Consider the following 13,465-nt stretch of genomic DNA (forward strand, 5'->3'; position numbering starts at 1 on the left):
CTGACATTCCCTGTGCTATAGACTGGGAAGAGGAACTACACTCTCCCCACAAACCCATTGGTCTGGTCTCCCCCGCCCCCCACCCCGAGCCGTCACCGTGGTAACGGCGTCTCGCGGACGCCGCCGAGGCTCACCAAGGTTCCATTGTTGTGGCAAAGGTGGAAGTGGTGACCGCGCCTGGCGTTGCCTTGAGAACGCCAGGGCTCACAGTGGCAAAATGGGCCTCTCCCCGACGCCCCTCTTCCTCCTCACCACAAAGCAAAGGGCACCCCTTCCTGGTGGATGTGGGGGCAACAGGTGTCGGATGTCCCATCCAGAACTTTGCGGGGTCCGCTGAACGACCCGTGGCGGAACCGGCCCCAAGTTCGTCAGATTCCGCCGATGTCTTCAGGTAAGACGTAAAGACAGACGGTGACCCGCCCTGCCCTCTTCCGCAGACTGCCACCTCCCCACGTCCCGGCACTGATCCGCTTTTACAAGCAGGGGAAACTGGGGTCCAGGGACCACTTCAAGGTGACACAGTGAACAAGGGCAGAGAACTGAGCGAGGGTCAACGCCAGATCTCCTAAAGTCCCAACAGTGTGTATTATTGGTTCCATTTGAAAAATTAAACTAAGAGCCATTCAGGGGATGTTTATTGGGTACGTAGTACGTGAGTGCACCGGGTCATCCATCCAATGAGGACCAGATCCCATGGGTCTCTAGCTGCAAGTCCACTTTTCTTCCAGCTGCACTTCAGTGCATTGAAAAGGGGAGAGTTCTATGTCCTAGAATCAAACTGCATGGTCTAACCCGTCACTATCCAATGGAAACATACGGGGGCCACATGTGTCACTTAGAATTTTCTAGTAGCCATATTTTAAAGAGTTAAAAAAAAAAATCAGGTTATATTAATTTGAGTCTTTAATTTAACTCATGTGCCCCAAATATTATTATTTCAACATATAGTCAATATTAACATATAATCATTTCAACATATAATCAACTGCTTCAGTTTGTAAGTTTAACTTAATTAAAATTAAAATTTCTATTCTTCAGTCACACTAATCAGATTTCAAGGACCTCAGTTGTCACATGTGGTTAATGGCTACCGTGACTAGTTCCCCTCTGCTTGCATGGTATTTCCCCCACCTTTATCTAATTAACTCCTACTCTTCCTTCAAGCCGTAACTGGGTCCATACCTAATTTCAGCTCATCTCACAGCACTGCATTCCTTCCTTCAAAGCAGTGGTTGCAGTTATAATTCACAATTATTTGTGTAATCATTTGATTATTGCATGTCTCCCCTGTAGACATAAGGTCTTTAAAGCTCATTAAAGCAGTAATAAGGTCTGGCTTAGCTGACCACCCTCTCCCCAGTAAGAGCACACTGCTGGGTTGTGTTGGACACTCCGTAAATCGAGTGGCTGAGGTTTAAACAGAACAGAAATCTGATTCCAAAGTCGGCACATTTTTACTTATTTAAACATGCTTAAAATCGTGTAACATGTTAACTTCAAACAGGAAACATCCCAGCTGTCAAATATGTGCTACATGAGGGCAGAATGTTTGTTACTCTTGCACTTGTCTGCCCCTGACACAACAGTGAAGCCCACAGGGTAGAGAGTCAGCAAAATTCATTTTCTCCCCCATCATTTTTTCCTCCCCAAGGAGTGCTGGTAAAAGCGTATCCTGTTTCAGAGAATACCTAAAACGGTATGCTGAAAAATTCAGAAGAGAACAGTGTGTATTTTAAACATTTCTTTTAAGAATCATAATAATAGGGGTGCCTGGGTGGCTCAGTGGGTTAAGCCTCTGCCTTCGGCTCAGGTCATGATCTCAGGGTCCTGGGATGGAGGCGCACATTGGGCTTTTTGCTCAGCGGGAGCCTGCTCTCCTGCCCCCCGCCCTGCCTGCCTCTTTGCCTACTTGTGATCTCTGTCAAATAAATAAATAAATAAATAAAAAAGAAACAATAATAGGGGCACCTGAGTGGCTCAGGTCATGATCCCAGCATCCTGGGATCAAACCCTGCGTCGTCAGGCTCCCTGCTCCGCGGGAAGCCTGCTTCTCCTTCTCCCACTCCCCCTGCTTGTGTTCCCTCTCTCGCTCGCTCTCTCTCTGTCAAATAAATAAATAAAATCTTTTAAAAAAAAAAAAGGGTCATAATAATAGCCAATTCTTCCATTAGGCATGAGGGAGAATGTTAAGCTAAAGCAAGAGGCTTCTTGACAGAGTCGTCCTAAGCCTGCTTCTCAGAGAACATGCCAGAATTTTGCAGTCATGCTGGGGAGTGGATGGGAGGAAAGTGAGAAGCCCAGCAATGCACCTGTCTCCTCCTTACCCTCTCCCCCTTGCCTACGTAGTGAAAGACTAGGAGCTGGAAGGAGGAAAAATAATATTAACCTGGGCCTGGGACAGCCTTTCCTGTGATCCAGCTGACTTGGGACAGCCCCAGACTTCTTCAGACTAAAAGTAGGTATGGTGAGTGGGTCTAAAATGGAATCGAATATTGAGGGTACCTAATCCCTAGGGATCAATTTGCCTAATGGAGAAATACGTGGAAGCAAATAATTCCAGTTCAGAATTATAAGTGCTGTGATGGAGAGATGAAAGCAGAATCCAAAACTTGCCAGAGGAGGGGCGGTAACTAATGGCCTGGAGTGATTCAAGAAGGTTTTCCAAAAGAGCACCTGAGTGGCTCGGTTGGTTGTGCCTGACTCTTGATCTCAGTTCAGGTCTTGATCTCAGGGTCATGAGTTCAAGCCCTGAGTTGGGTTCCATGTTAGGCGTGGAACCTACTTAAAAACAAACTGTTTATAAAAGAAGGTTTTCCAAAAGATACGTCATGTGGGATGAGCGTGGAGCAGAGGGAACAGCAGGTGAAAAGACACAGGGTCACAAGAACATAGCGGAGCAGGGGCAGACATACGGGAAGCATGACTGCGGAAAAGGGGCAGAGCAGAGGGCTTGAGGGCTTGAGGGAAATACAGTGTGGTAAGCCCTTGGGGTAATTTTCCCACTAAACTACCTTTTCTCTCTCCCTCCATTACATAGGAGCTTACTGAGGGCCGACCTGAGTCTTAACTTCTTTAGAACCAGGCCTGTGCTCCCAGGCTCTGGCCCTGGAAGACCCACAGGTGGTAGCAGGAACTCCTGGCCTGTAAGCAAGGACCCAGGAGAACATTTCAGCCAGAGTGTCCTGAAACCAGGAGGAAGAGCAATGACAGGGCCAGTTTTCTGGGAGGGAGCAGGAAGCCTTGAGTAGATCAGCAGCCCATGCTGAGGAGATGGACCTGGGGTCACAGAGTCCAGCATCTGAGAGCTGAGAAGGGTCAAGAATCCAATCCAGAACTCTGACTTGGCAGAGGAGTCTCCGAGAGACAAGGATTTGATTTCCTTTCTAATTTGGAGACTGGTTTGCTGGGTGGCCTGGAGCCCTGGCCTTTTCATCCTTCTAGTGTCCTTGTTTAAAAAAAAACTAAAGGGGCACCTGGGTGGCTCGGTCATTAAGTGTCTGCCTTCGGTTCAGGTCATGATCCCGGGGTCCTGGGATCAAGCCCCACATTGAACTCCCTGCTCAGTGGGAAGCCTGCTTCTCTCTCTCCCACTCCCCCTGCTTGTGTATCCTCTCTTGCTGTCTCTCTCTCTCTCTCTCTGTCAAATAAATAAATAAATAAAAACTAGAACCGTGTTCATGGGAAACAGGGCGGAGGAGCATCAACAGGAAAAAAAAAAGTATGTATGTCTGGAATCGCTCAGAAGGGCTTGTCAGATGTTGGCCTTCATTCCCCACGTGGCAGGCAGCATGTGCCTTGTCATCAGCCCCACTTTACCAGCTAAGCATGGTTGTGTTTTCTAAGATGGTTCTATGCTATCTGTGATTTCCAGCAGGCTGGTTGAACAGAGAGCAAGCTTGGAATAGGAAATGGGGGACTCTTAGGCAGAAAGTTACTGTTTTGTCCTTCTCCGAGAAACTGGACAATGGCTTATTTCAGGAACATGGATGTCATCAATGTCACTGCCTTGCCCATGTTGCCAATGGATGAGCACCTGACCGTCTCCCTCATGACCCAGAACGCAGTGGAGAATGCCCTGAGGAAGAGTCTGGAGGACAACCCACCCAGTATCCTTCTATGGTGCCGTCTACAATCCAGGCCAAATACACCTGCCCCAGAGGGGTAACCACTGCCTATGTCTGTGTCACGCATGATCAGCTCCTTTCCTTATGTGCTTGTTAATTTTTTCAATCAGTTAAGCCCTACCTGTCCTCTGAAAGAATCTGTTGAGACTGACGGATTGTTTGGTTTGAGTTTATTTTACTAGGATAATCAGAAAGGGCCCTGGACGAAGAAGTACTAGAAATAATGGTTGAAAGGCTAGGGAAGAAGAAGGGGGGGAAAAAAAAGCTTATTCTTTTTTTTTTTTTTTTTTCATTTTCTCATTCTTTCTCTTCTGTCTTCCCAGGAATTATAGATAGCAACTAAGAAGTCCCAGTGTAGCCCTCTGTCCCCAGATAAGTGACCTTCAGACACAACTTTGTTGTTGTTTGCACCCCAGGTGACCTCACCTCTTGTCATCACCGGCCCTCTCCCTCTTCCTGGCCTCCGAGTTTGACCATTCTGGCATCTTCCAGACTCTTCCAGCATCTGATTTCTCTTGCCCTGCCTTCGTTGATCCACATCTCACTTCTGACTCTGAACTCTCCGCCAGGGACCCTCAGAAGCCTCTCTGTGAAGGACCTTAGAGCTCATTTGTCATATAACCCTTTTGGGTTATAAATAACCCCAGGTCGTCTTGTCTCATCAAGAGCTTGTTGCCCTTCAAGTCCCGCTGCTGCCAGCCAGGCTGGCTGGGTCTGCACCTCTCAGGATCCCTTCTCAAGATGAGCACAAGTGATCCCATCAGGGTCTGCTTCAAGGACTTACTTTCCTGGGCCTTTTTCTGATATCCCCTCTTTCCTCTTAATCCCTCACTCATCTCAATGTAACTAACCCATTTCACTTTCTGTGATTCGTCATGTCCCTCCTGGGCATCTTCATTTGTCAAGTATCCTCCAATCTGTGAGAACCCTTGAGAGTAATGGAAGTAAGAGTGACCCTGCTTTATGTGAAGGCAGTGAGGAGTGATAGGATTATGGGGCTACTACAGAGGCTATATCCTAGACTGGTTGAGGCCAAGATAGAAAGAAATGCAGAGATAGAGAGGGTAACAAGAGGGGCCCTTGAGCTGAACAGAGATTTCAACAGTGATAAACAAGGTCAAGATACCCTCTGAGCCAGTCATCCCTCACCTGAAAATCTCTGTTGGAGGAATAATCCAAAATATGGAAACAGCTCTCTTACTGTGTACATCACGGCATTATTTTTAATTGTAAGACACGACAATCAACTTAAATATTCAGTAACCATGGAACAGTCAAGTGGTGTGTTCTCTAAATAGATTCATACAATGCCATTTAAAATAGTAGGATTATTTAGCTTTTTGGAAAATGATCATAATAACGAGTGGAAGAGAAGTCAGAGCCCTAAAAGAGACATTTGCTGAGATTATAATGATAGAAAAAAATGTATGTATATCAAATATACCGGAAGGAAATCTCCCCAGATCCTAACAGAAGTTGTTAACATGGGAGTGTAATGGAAGAATCTTTTTGTCTTTTCCAAGGTGTCTAGGATATGGTTAATTTTCATTTAGAATTCATAAAGCAGCTCATTTAAAACGATCAAAGAAGTGTGAATGTTTGTAAAAAAGTTAAATGGAGAGAGACAGCTCAGAAAGAGAGTGAGCTAGGCCAGCCTGCCCCACAGCCGTGTGTGATCAATACGCAGAGAGTTTCCTTACAGACTCACCCCCCAGCCTGCATTATTGGCTCCCTACGGCGCGTGAACCAAAAGATTGCTGAGCTCAGTCTGAGTCCCAAACCGTTGGCCAACAGCCTGGTGAGTTATGGGTGCTAAGACGAGGCTTCCAGGCAGGAGGGGACTGGGGGCTCCCCCATTTGTTGGAAAGCACATTTGCACAATAGAGATGTCAAAGATATATTTTAATACTTAGTAAACTTTATTTTTTTGGAGGAGTTTTAGGTCCACAGCAAAACTGAGCTGGAAGTAGAAAGTTCTGGCCTTCTTCCCCTGTCCCAGCCCATGGACAAGCTCCCCATGGGTTTGTTACATTTGTTACAATTGATGAACCTGCGTGGACACATCATTATCGACCCCAAATTGTTTACATTACGATTCAGTGCTAACACATACTGTGAGCTTGGGCAAATGTGTAATGACATCTGTCCATCTTTGTAGTATCATATGGAAGGGGCTCACTGCCCTAAAAATCCTCTATACTCTTCCTTTTCATGCTGCTGTCTCCTGGCGACCCCTGAACTTTCTGCTGTGTCCATAGTTTCCTAGAGTTAGAACCTCCAGTGCGCTGGCTTCTTGCACTTAGTAATAGACATTTAAGGTTCCACCATTGCTTTTCATGGCTTGGTAGCGCATTTCTTTTTGGTGCTTGAATAGTATTCCTTTTCTCTGGATGCACCAGAGTTGATTTACCTGTTCACCTCTTGGTTGTTTCCAAGTTTGGGCATTTATACATAAGGCTGCTGTGAAGCAGGGTTTTGTGTGGATGTATATTTTCAGTTCATTTGGGTAAACCGCGAGGAGTGCGATTCCTGGGCCATCTGGTAAGAGTATGTTGAATCTTGTAAGAAACTGCCAAAATGTCTCCCAACGTGGCTGCACCATTTTGCATTCCCAGAAGCCACGAATGAGAGCTCCCGTTGCTCCCCATCCACACCAGCCTTTGGTGGTGTCAGTGTACTGGATCTTGGCCGTTCTTTTTTTTTTTTTTTTTTTTTTTTTTGTTAAAGCGAGTGAGCACAGGCAGACAGAGTGATAGGCAGAGGCAGAGGGAGAAGCAGGCTCCCCACCGAGCAAGGAGCCCGATGCGGGACTCTACCCAGGATGCTGGGATCATGACCTGAGCCAAAGGCAGCTGCTTAACCAACTGAGCCACCCAGGCGTCCTGATCTTGGCTTCTAATCAGTATATAATGATATCTCCCTGTCATTTGAGTTTGCAATTTGCTAATGACATGTACTATTGAACATCTTTTCATATGTCTGCTTGCCATATGTCGATCATCTTAAGTGGGGTGTCTATTCAAGTCTCTGGCCCATTTTTTGATAGAGTTGTTTGTTTTCTTCTGGTTGGGTTTTAAGAATTCTTTGTATATTTTGGGTGACAGTCCTTTACCAGATGTATCTTTTGTAAATGTTTCCTGCCACTTTACTCCAGCTAAATCTCCTAATCACATCACCCTTAGCAGCTTGCTTTCCACCAAGTTTCTCTGTCCCCAGGGCACTGAGCTGGTGACTGTCTCCACAGATTTCAGCTTCACCCCCTCCCCTAACCTTTCTAGTGCTGACTTTTGGGGTCAGTTCATCTCTGGAGTCTGTCTTTTTTGGGGGAGGGGTTATTTGACAGAGAGAGACACAGCGAGAGAAGGAACACAGCAGGAGGATTGGGGGGCTGGGGGGGGGCAGGCTTTCCACCGAGCTGGAAGCCTGACGCAGGGCTCGATCCAAGTACCGTGGGATCATGATGTGAGCCGAAGGCAGACACCTAACAACTGAGCCACCCAGGTGACCCCCTTTTTCTTTTCTTTTTTAAAATTTAAGTGGCAAGGCATGCATGTTTATCCTAAAATATTCAAACCGGGGCACCTGGGTGGCTCGGTCAGTTGAGTGTCCAACTCTTGGTTTCTGTTCAGGTCATGATCTCAGGGTTGTGAGATCGAGCCCCGCATTGGGCTTAGCGCTCAGCATGGAGTCTGTTTGGGATCCTCTCTCTCTGTTTCCCTCCTCCTGCACCCCTCCCCCTGCTCACACAGTCTCCTTTTCTAAAAAAATAAATACTTTTAAGTAAGTAAGTAAATAAATAAATGGCTCAAACCATTTACAAGTATACAAGTAAACTTTGAAAGTTACTTCACTCCCAGCTCTATTTTCCTCCTTAGAAGTGACCATCATTAGTCGTTTGGTGGGTATCCTTCCAAAATCTTTTTTTATATGTTTAGAAATATAGAACACACATATTTAGGGTTGTTGTTTTCTTTTTTTTTTTTTTTTAAGATTTTATTTATTTACTTGACAGATCACAAGTAGGCAGAGAGGCAGGCAGAGATAGAGGAAGAAGCAGGCTCCCCGCCAAGCAGAGAGCCTGATTTGGGGCTCGATCCCAGGACCCTGAGATCATGACCTGAGCCGAAAGCAGAGGCTTAACCCACTGAGCCACCCTGGTGGCTGTTTGTTAACCTGCTTTTTTTTTTTTATTCCTTATTCATTTTTAGAATTATTTTAGAATCTCTTGCAGATTCTTCAAAGTCCGTGCTGTTGCCCTGCCCCTTTCTTTTTGTGGCTGCGTAATCCTGGAGAGCCCCTGGGGAGACATGCCAATTCTGGGGAATCTTGAAAAGCCCATAGCTGAATTTATCCATAGGGAATATGCCACATCGTGACGTAATAAATTCAACTGTTCCCTACTGATAACTATTTCAGTGGTATTTTCATCAGAGTGAACATGGGAATGTTTCCGTATATGTATCTTGGGGCTCATTCGCAAGTATTTCTGCAGGTAGGATTCTAGAATTGAAATTGTCAAATTTTGGTAAAAATGGATTGCTTTTTTTTTTTTAAAGATTTTATTTATTTATTTGACAGAGATCACAAGTAGGCAGAGAGGCAGGCAGAGAGAGAGGAAGGGAAGCAGGGTCCCTGCTGAGCAGAGAGCCCGATTCAGGGCTCGATCCCAGGACCCCAGGACCCTAGGACCCTAGGACCCTAGGACCCAGGACCCCAGGATCCCAGGATCATGACCTGAGCTGAAGGCAGAGGCTTTAACCCACTGAGCCACCCAGGCGCCCCAAAAATGGATTGCCTTTTACGGAGGCTAAGCTTTTGGTTTGCTCATGCCGAAGTCAGACCACTGGTTGCAGTGGCCCCTCCCCCACCAATTGTGAGTAAAGGCAAAACACACACGGGGTATGGAGTGATGGCATGGACTTTAAGCAGCCTTGTACCTGTGTGTGTGCATGTGTCCGTGGGAGAGGGCATAGCCCTAGAGGCGCAGGCTCCAGAGTGAGACTGTCCAACCTTAAACTCCCGCTCTGTTGTTTTCTCACATTGTGACATTAGGCAAATTATTCAACTTTTGTGAATCTCTGTTTTCTAGAAAATGAGGATAACAGTAATAAACGTTCTCATGGGGCTGTTGCAAGAATTAGAAGAGTTAAAACTCACCAAGACCCCTAAACCAGGGCTGAGAAGAGTGCCTGGCTCACAGGAGGGACATTCTATATGTACAAACATGTAAGAGAAAAGTCTGGAAGGTTACACACAATCCATGGAGTCAGTTCTGTAAAGTGGGGGGGATGGGAGGTGAGTAAAACTTTTATTACTCTAAATAATTCTGTAGTATTTGGGTATTTTACAACAGAAATGTATTTGTATGTCCTGTGATTTTTTTTACCCCCAATGATAATGTTAAAAGCAGGAAAAGAATGTTTTGCTCCCAGAAGCAGGATCCAGTGGCTTTTCAAGAGTGCCCAGCTTGGGCATATCTCCTTGGGTGCTCTCTGTCGCCAGTTGGATGCAGGAAGGGGCTGGCTGGAGCAGCCTCGGGTCCTCCTTTGACTAGGAGGAAGGGACCCCTTGCCTGTCCTTCCTGTCCTCTGCCCAAGCAGCTGGTCAGCTCTGTCGGGTCTGCCTTCTGCCCCCAGAGCCCATCCAGGGCTACCCCGCCCACCCTCTGTTGGCTGTGGTTTCCCCCGCTCTCTATTCACCAGGCCTTGACTCTGTGGCTGCTTCTCCAGAGGCAGCCCCTTAGCCAGACTGGTTTCTCCAGCTTCCATGCTGCCCTCCTGGCTGGCACCTAACATGGTGCCTGGGGTGTGAGAAGTGCTTTCTCGATGTGTACTAATAAATGAGGAAGGGGCACCTGGGTGGCTCAGTGGGTTAAGGCCTCTGCCTTCAGCTCTGGTCAAGGTCCCAGGGTCCTGGGATCAAGCCCCGCATTGGGCTCTCTGCTCGGCTGGGAGCCTGCTTCCCTTCCCTTCTTTTTGGCTGCCTCTCTGCCTACTTGTGATCTCTCTCTGTCAAATAAATAGGTAAAATCTTTAAAAAAAAAAAAAATGAGGAAGCCCCATATCCCCTCCCCGCATCCCACACGACCACGTCCTATATCTCTTCCTTCCTCCATGCGCTCAGTGTGGGGTTTCCCTCCTCTCTGAACCGTGCTTAGCTCTTCTTAGCTCTCCTTTCCAGTCTTCCTCCCTTCCACGCTCTGCCCTCAGATCATCACTCTGGAAAGGCCTTCCCTGCATCTTAGACCCCAGGAGTAGCGTCCGTGCTCCTTCTGGGCACACGTCTGGCATCCTGTCTCTTCCCACGGCAGCATCCGTCACCTCATAATCACTTGCTTCTCCCCACCAATCCTCAAGCCCTTGGAAGGCAGGGATGGCTTTCACTGCTCACTGCTGCACTTGACCTGAGCATGGCATTGGCCTTTAGCAGGGGCTCAGGACATATCTATGGAATGAGTGATACGGTTGCAAATTCTAGCTTCTCTCCTGTGCTTCAGCCTCATAGTCCAGCTACCTGGAGCAGTGACACTGAAACCTAACTGATCATCAGACTTCCCTGGGAGGTTTTTAAAATCTAAAAGTGAGGGGAGCCTGGGTGGCTCAGTCGGTTAAACATCCGCCTTCGGCTCAGGTCATGATCTTGGGGTGTCGGGATCGAGTCCCATGTTGGGCTCTCTACCTAGTGGGGAGTCTGCTTCTCGCTCTTCCTTTGTTCCTTCCTCCTGCTCATCCTCGCTCACTCTCTCTCTTTCAAATAAATAAATAAAATCTTAAAAAAAAAAAAAAAAACCTAAGGGGCACCTGGGTGGCTTAGTCGTTAAGTGTCTGCCTTCGGCTCAGGTCATGATCCCGGGGTCCTGGGATGGAGCCCCGCATCAGACTCCCTGCTCGGCAGGAAGCCTGTTTCTCCCTCTTTCACTCTCCCTGTTTGTGTTCCCTTTCTCACTGTGTCTCTCTCCATCAAGTGAATAAATAAAATCTTAAAAAATAAAAAATTAAAAAAACCCCTAAAAGTGAAAAAGAACATTGCACAGAACTGTATGTTTTATGTGCTCTCATTTGAACATGGAGGGTATGCAAGAACTGAGGGTGTTGTGGGGAGTAGGGGAATTAAGAGGGAGACTTCTGACTCTACTATTTGATCTTATACCTTGTAAAATAGTACTGGTTTTAAAAATTTAAATAGAACTATTCAGGCGCCACCATAAATAAACAGTTCCTGACCCAAGGCAGATGTCAGGAGCGAGCATCTCTAGTGAACTGGTCTATGTGAGTAATTCCCCAGCTGTGCTGGCCATCAGCCAGGTTTGGGAATTGACTTGGCACTTGTAGGTACCGCTGTCATCTCCAATGCAAACAGCCCCACGCTGGTCTCCTCATTTCCCCCTAAAACTTGTTTTTCTTCCAATGTTCTTCTGTCCTTTTCGCTCTCTCTGTGCAAATCTCATCCATCCTTGCAAGACCTAGACAATCTTGGCTACAGTGGCATCCCAATAAGGTTCAGAGATGCTGCTGTTTTGCTACATTGGGTTATATACCCATCCAAGTCGCTCATTGTGCCTCCTCTTGGACTCCTTTTTTTGGAGCAATAGTGTTGACGGACATACCTGTGTGACCCTTTTTCCCATCCGCCTACAGCTGCACACATGTCAGTTTCCGATAAGGTGATGGGAAGCTGGAGGGGCATTTCACAGGGTATCAAGCACAATAGACACATGCCTCATCATGTCCCCCAACACTCGTGTCCCGCCTCTTCTGGGCAGTCCTCTGTGATTGCTCCAGCTCACACTGCTCTCATTTGTTCCAGTCCCAAACGTAGCAGTTCAGGACTTAATTGGTCCATGTGTGCAGATGTGAGTGTCCAGATCGATTGTAAATTCCTAAAGCAAGAGCACAGAGTCCTAATTCTTCATTAGCTTTATCATCCAAGAACGGTACCAGGCTCATGGTTGAAAATCAATACAACTTTTTGGGTCACTGACATTCAATTTTCTTTCCTTTTCTTTCCCCAAGAAGGGATTGGGGTGGGGGGAGTCAGAGATCAAGAGAAATCTCTTGAGAAGTCAAGGGTATGGTGATTAATAATATTAATAATTACCCTTTATTGAGTCACTCTTACCTCATAGCCTCTGTGCTTGTGTTTTAAGATGCGTTCAGTATTTTATATCTGATCCTTACAAACACCTGAGAAGGTAGATATCATTGTCCCCCTACAGAGGATTTAAACAATGGCTTTTAACCCATGGAGCTTGATTGGACCCATTCCAAATTCTATACCCCTCAGAGGTATAGACAAGAGGAAGCATAGCCAGGAGGAAGGGCAGCGCAGGAAAATGTACTGGTGGTTGACACTTGGTGGGGGCGGGGGCAGTCAGTGACACCAACGGCCACCACCAAGGTGGCCGTGGAGAGAATGTGAGGCGTGCCACCAACTTTGTTCCAGGCCTTTTCCACACCAGCAGGAGAAATGGCCTGCTCTCCGACACCCCCCACCCCAAGATCTGCATGAGTTCCCTAATGCTCCTTTTCTTTTTGATTTTTGAAGGCAATTGAGAGATATGAGTTGGAGAAGGCTTTGAGAGAGAAAAGTCAAGATGGCCTGGGAAGCAGAGGCAAATATCCTTTCTCATATAGCCTTGCTGGTGTTTTTGTGGGGATCGGCTTTCATTAGGATCCCAAATGCAGTTAATCAGGAATCCAGCATATCAGCTGAGGATGTTTTCATCCTCTTTTGAAGGAGTCTGAGTTGCTAGCATTGGGCAAGTTAGGAGGGAAGGACAGCACACTTAGAAACAGCCTGCTATGTGGCGCACTGTGCCACAGCATTTGGGCGGACTCCTTTGTTAAAACTTCATAATGTCCCCACCTGTGGGGCAAGTGCCACTGGACCTAGTTTACAGATGAGGGGACAGGCTCAGGGGCGAGCAAGGGAACAGCCTGTCTGCAGGCGGGCCTGGATTCGGGTCATAGCCTGCCTTCACAAGCGCATACTCTGTCTGCTCCTCCCAGGGCAAGGAGTCTAACCCATCGTGGGGGGAATCTTAGTGAGTCACCAAATGCAGGTGGGGTCCAGTGAGACTACCAGTGTGGCCATCACCTGGCAGCTCAGGCAGAGTGAACAGTCATAGCCATAATTAGCGCACAGCGGGGGCCAGACCCCATGGCTACTCACATCCTGTTTCTCTCCCATTCTTCCGCAGACAAGAGTCGAAGCAAATCAGAGTTCATCTGCAGAGGCTCCGAATCCAGGAGCGTCAGACCTTTCATTTCTAAAAGGGTAAGGGATCTATTGCTGGGTCTCTTTCTGACTGGTTTCCACAGGGCACAAAATTAGATTTCATT

At 47.1% G+C, this 13,465-nt stretch overlaps 1 protein-coding gene across 11 annotated transcripts in view; it reads left to right on the forward strand.

Annotated features, from left to right (window-relative positions):
• Nucleotides 1–121: 121 nt before the first annotated feature.
• The window catches only part of FAM227A (family with sequence similarity 227 member A), an 83,596-nt gene continuing 70,252 nt past the window's right edge, over nucleotides 122–13,465 (forward strand). For 3 of the 11 annotated variants that reach the window (XM_045083850.1, XM_045083849.1, XM_045083851.1), the window contains exons 1-2: nucleotides 124–391; nucleotides 13,324–13,400. In XM_045083850.1, coding sequence (XP_044939785.1) covers nucleotides 283–391; nucleotides 13,324–13,400 — 186 coding nt within the window. In that variant the 5' untranslated portion in view covers nucleotides 124–282. Of the gene's footprint in view, nucleotides 392–2,346; nucleotides 2,460–3,964; nucleotides 4,107–5,839; nucleotides 5,923–9,213; nucleotides 9,420–12,668; nucleotides 12,736–13,323; nucleotides 13,401–13,465 lie in introns of those variants that run through there. The other 8 variants (XM_045083858.1, XM_045083856.1, XM_045083857.1 and 5 more) reach the window with 8 other exon arrangements.

The sequence above is a fragment of the Mustela putorius genome, unplaced genomic scaffold, assembly GCF_011764305.1.
Source record: "Mustela putorius furo isolate JIRA1106 unplaced genomic scaffold, ASM1176430v1.1 tig00000738_pilon_pilon_pilon, whole genome shotgun sequence".
NCBI classification, from domain to species: domain Eukaryota; kingdom Metazoa; phylum Chordata; class Mammalia; order Carnivora; family Mustelidae; genus Mustela; species Mustela putorius.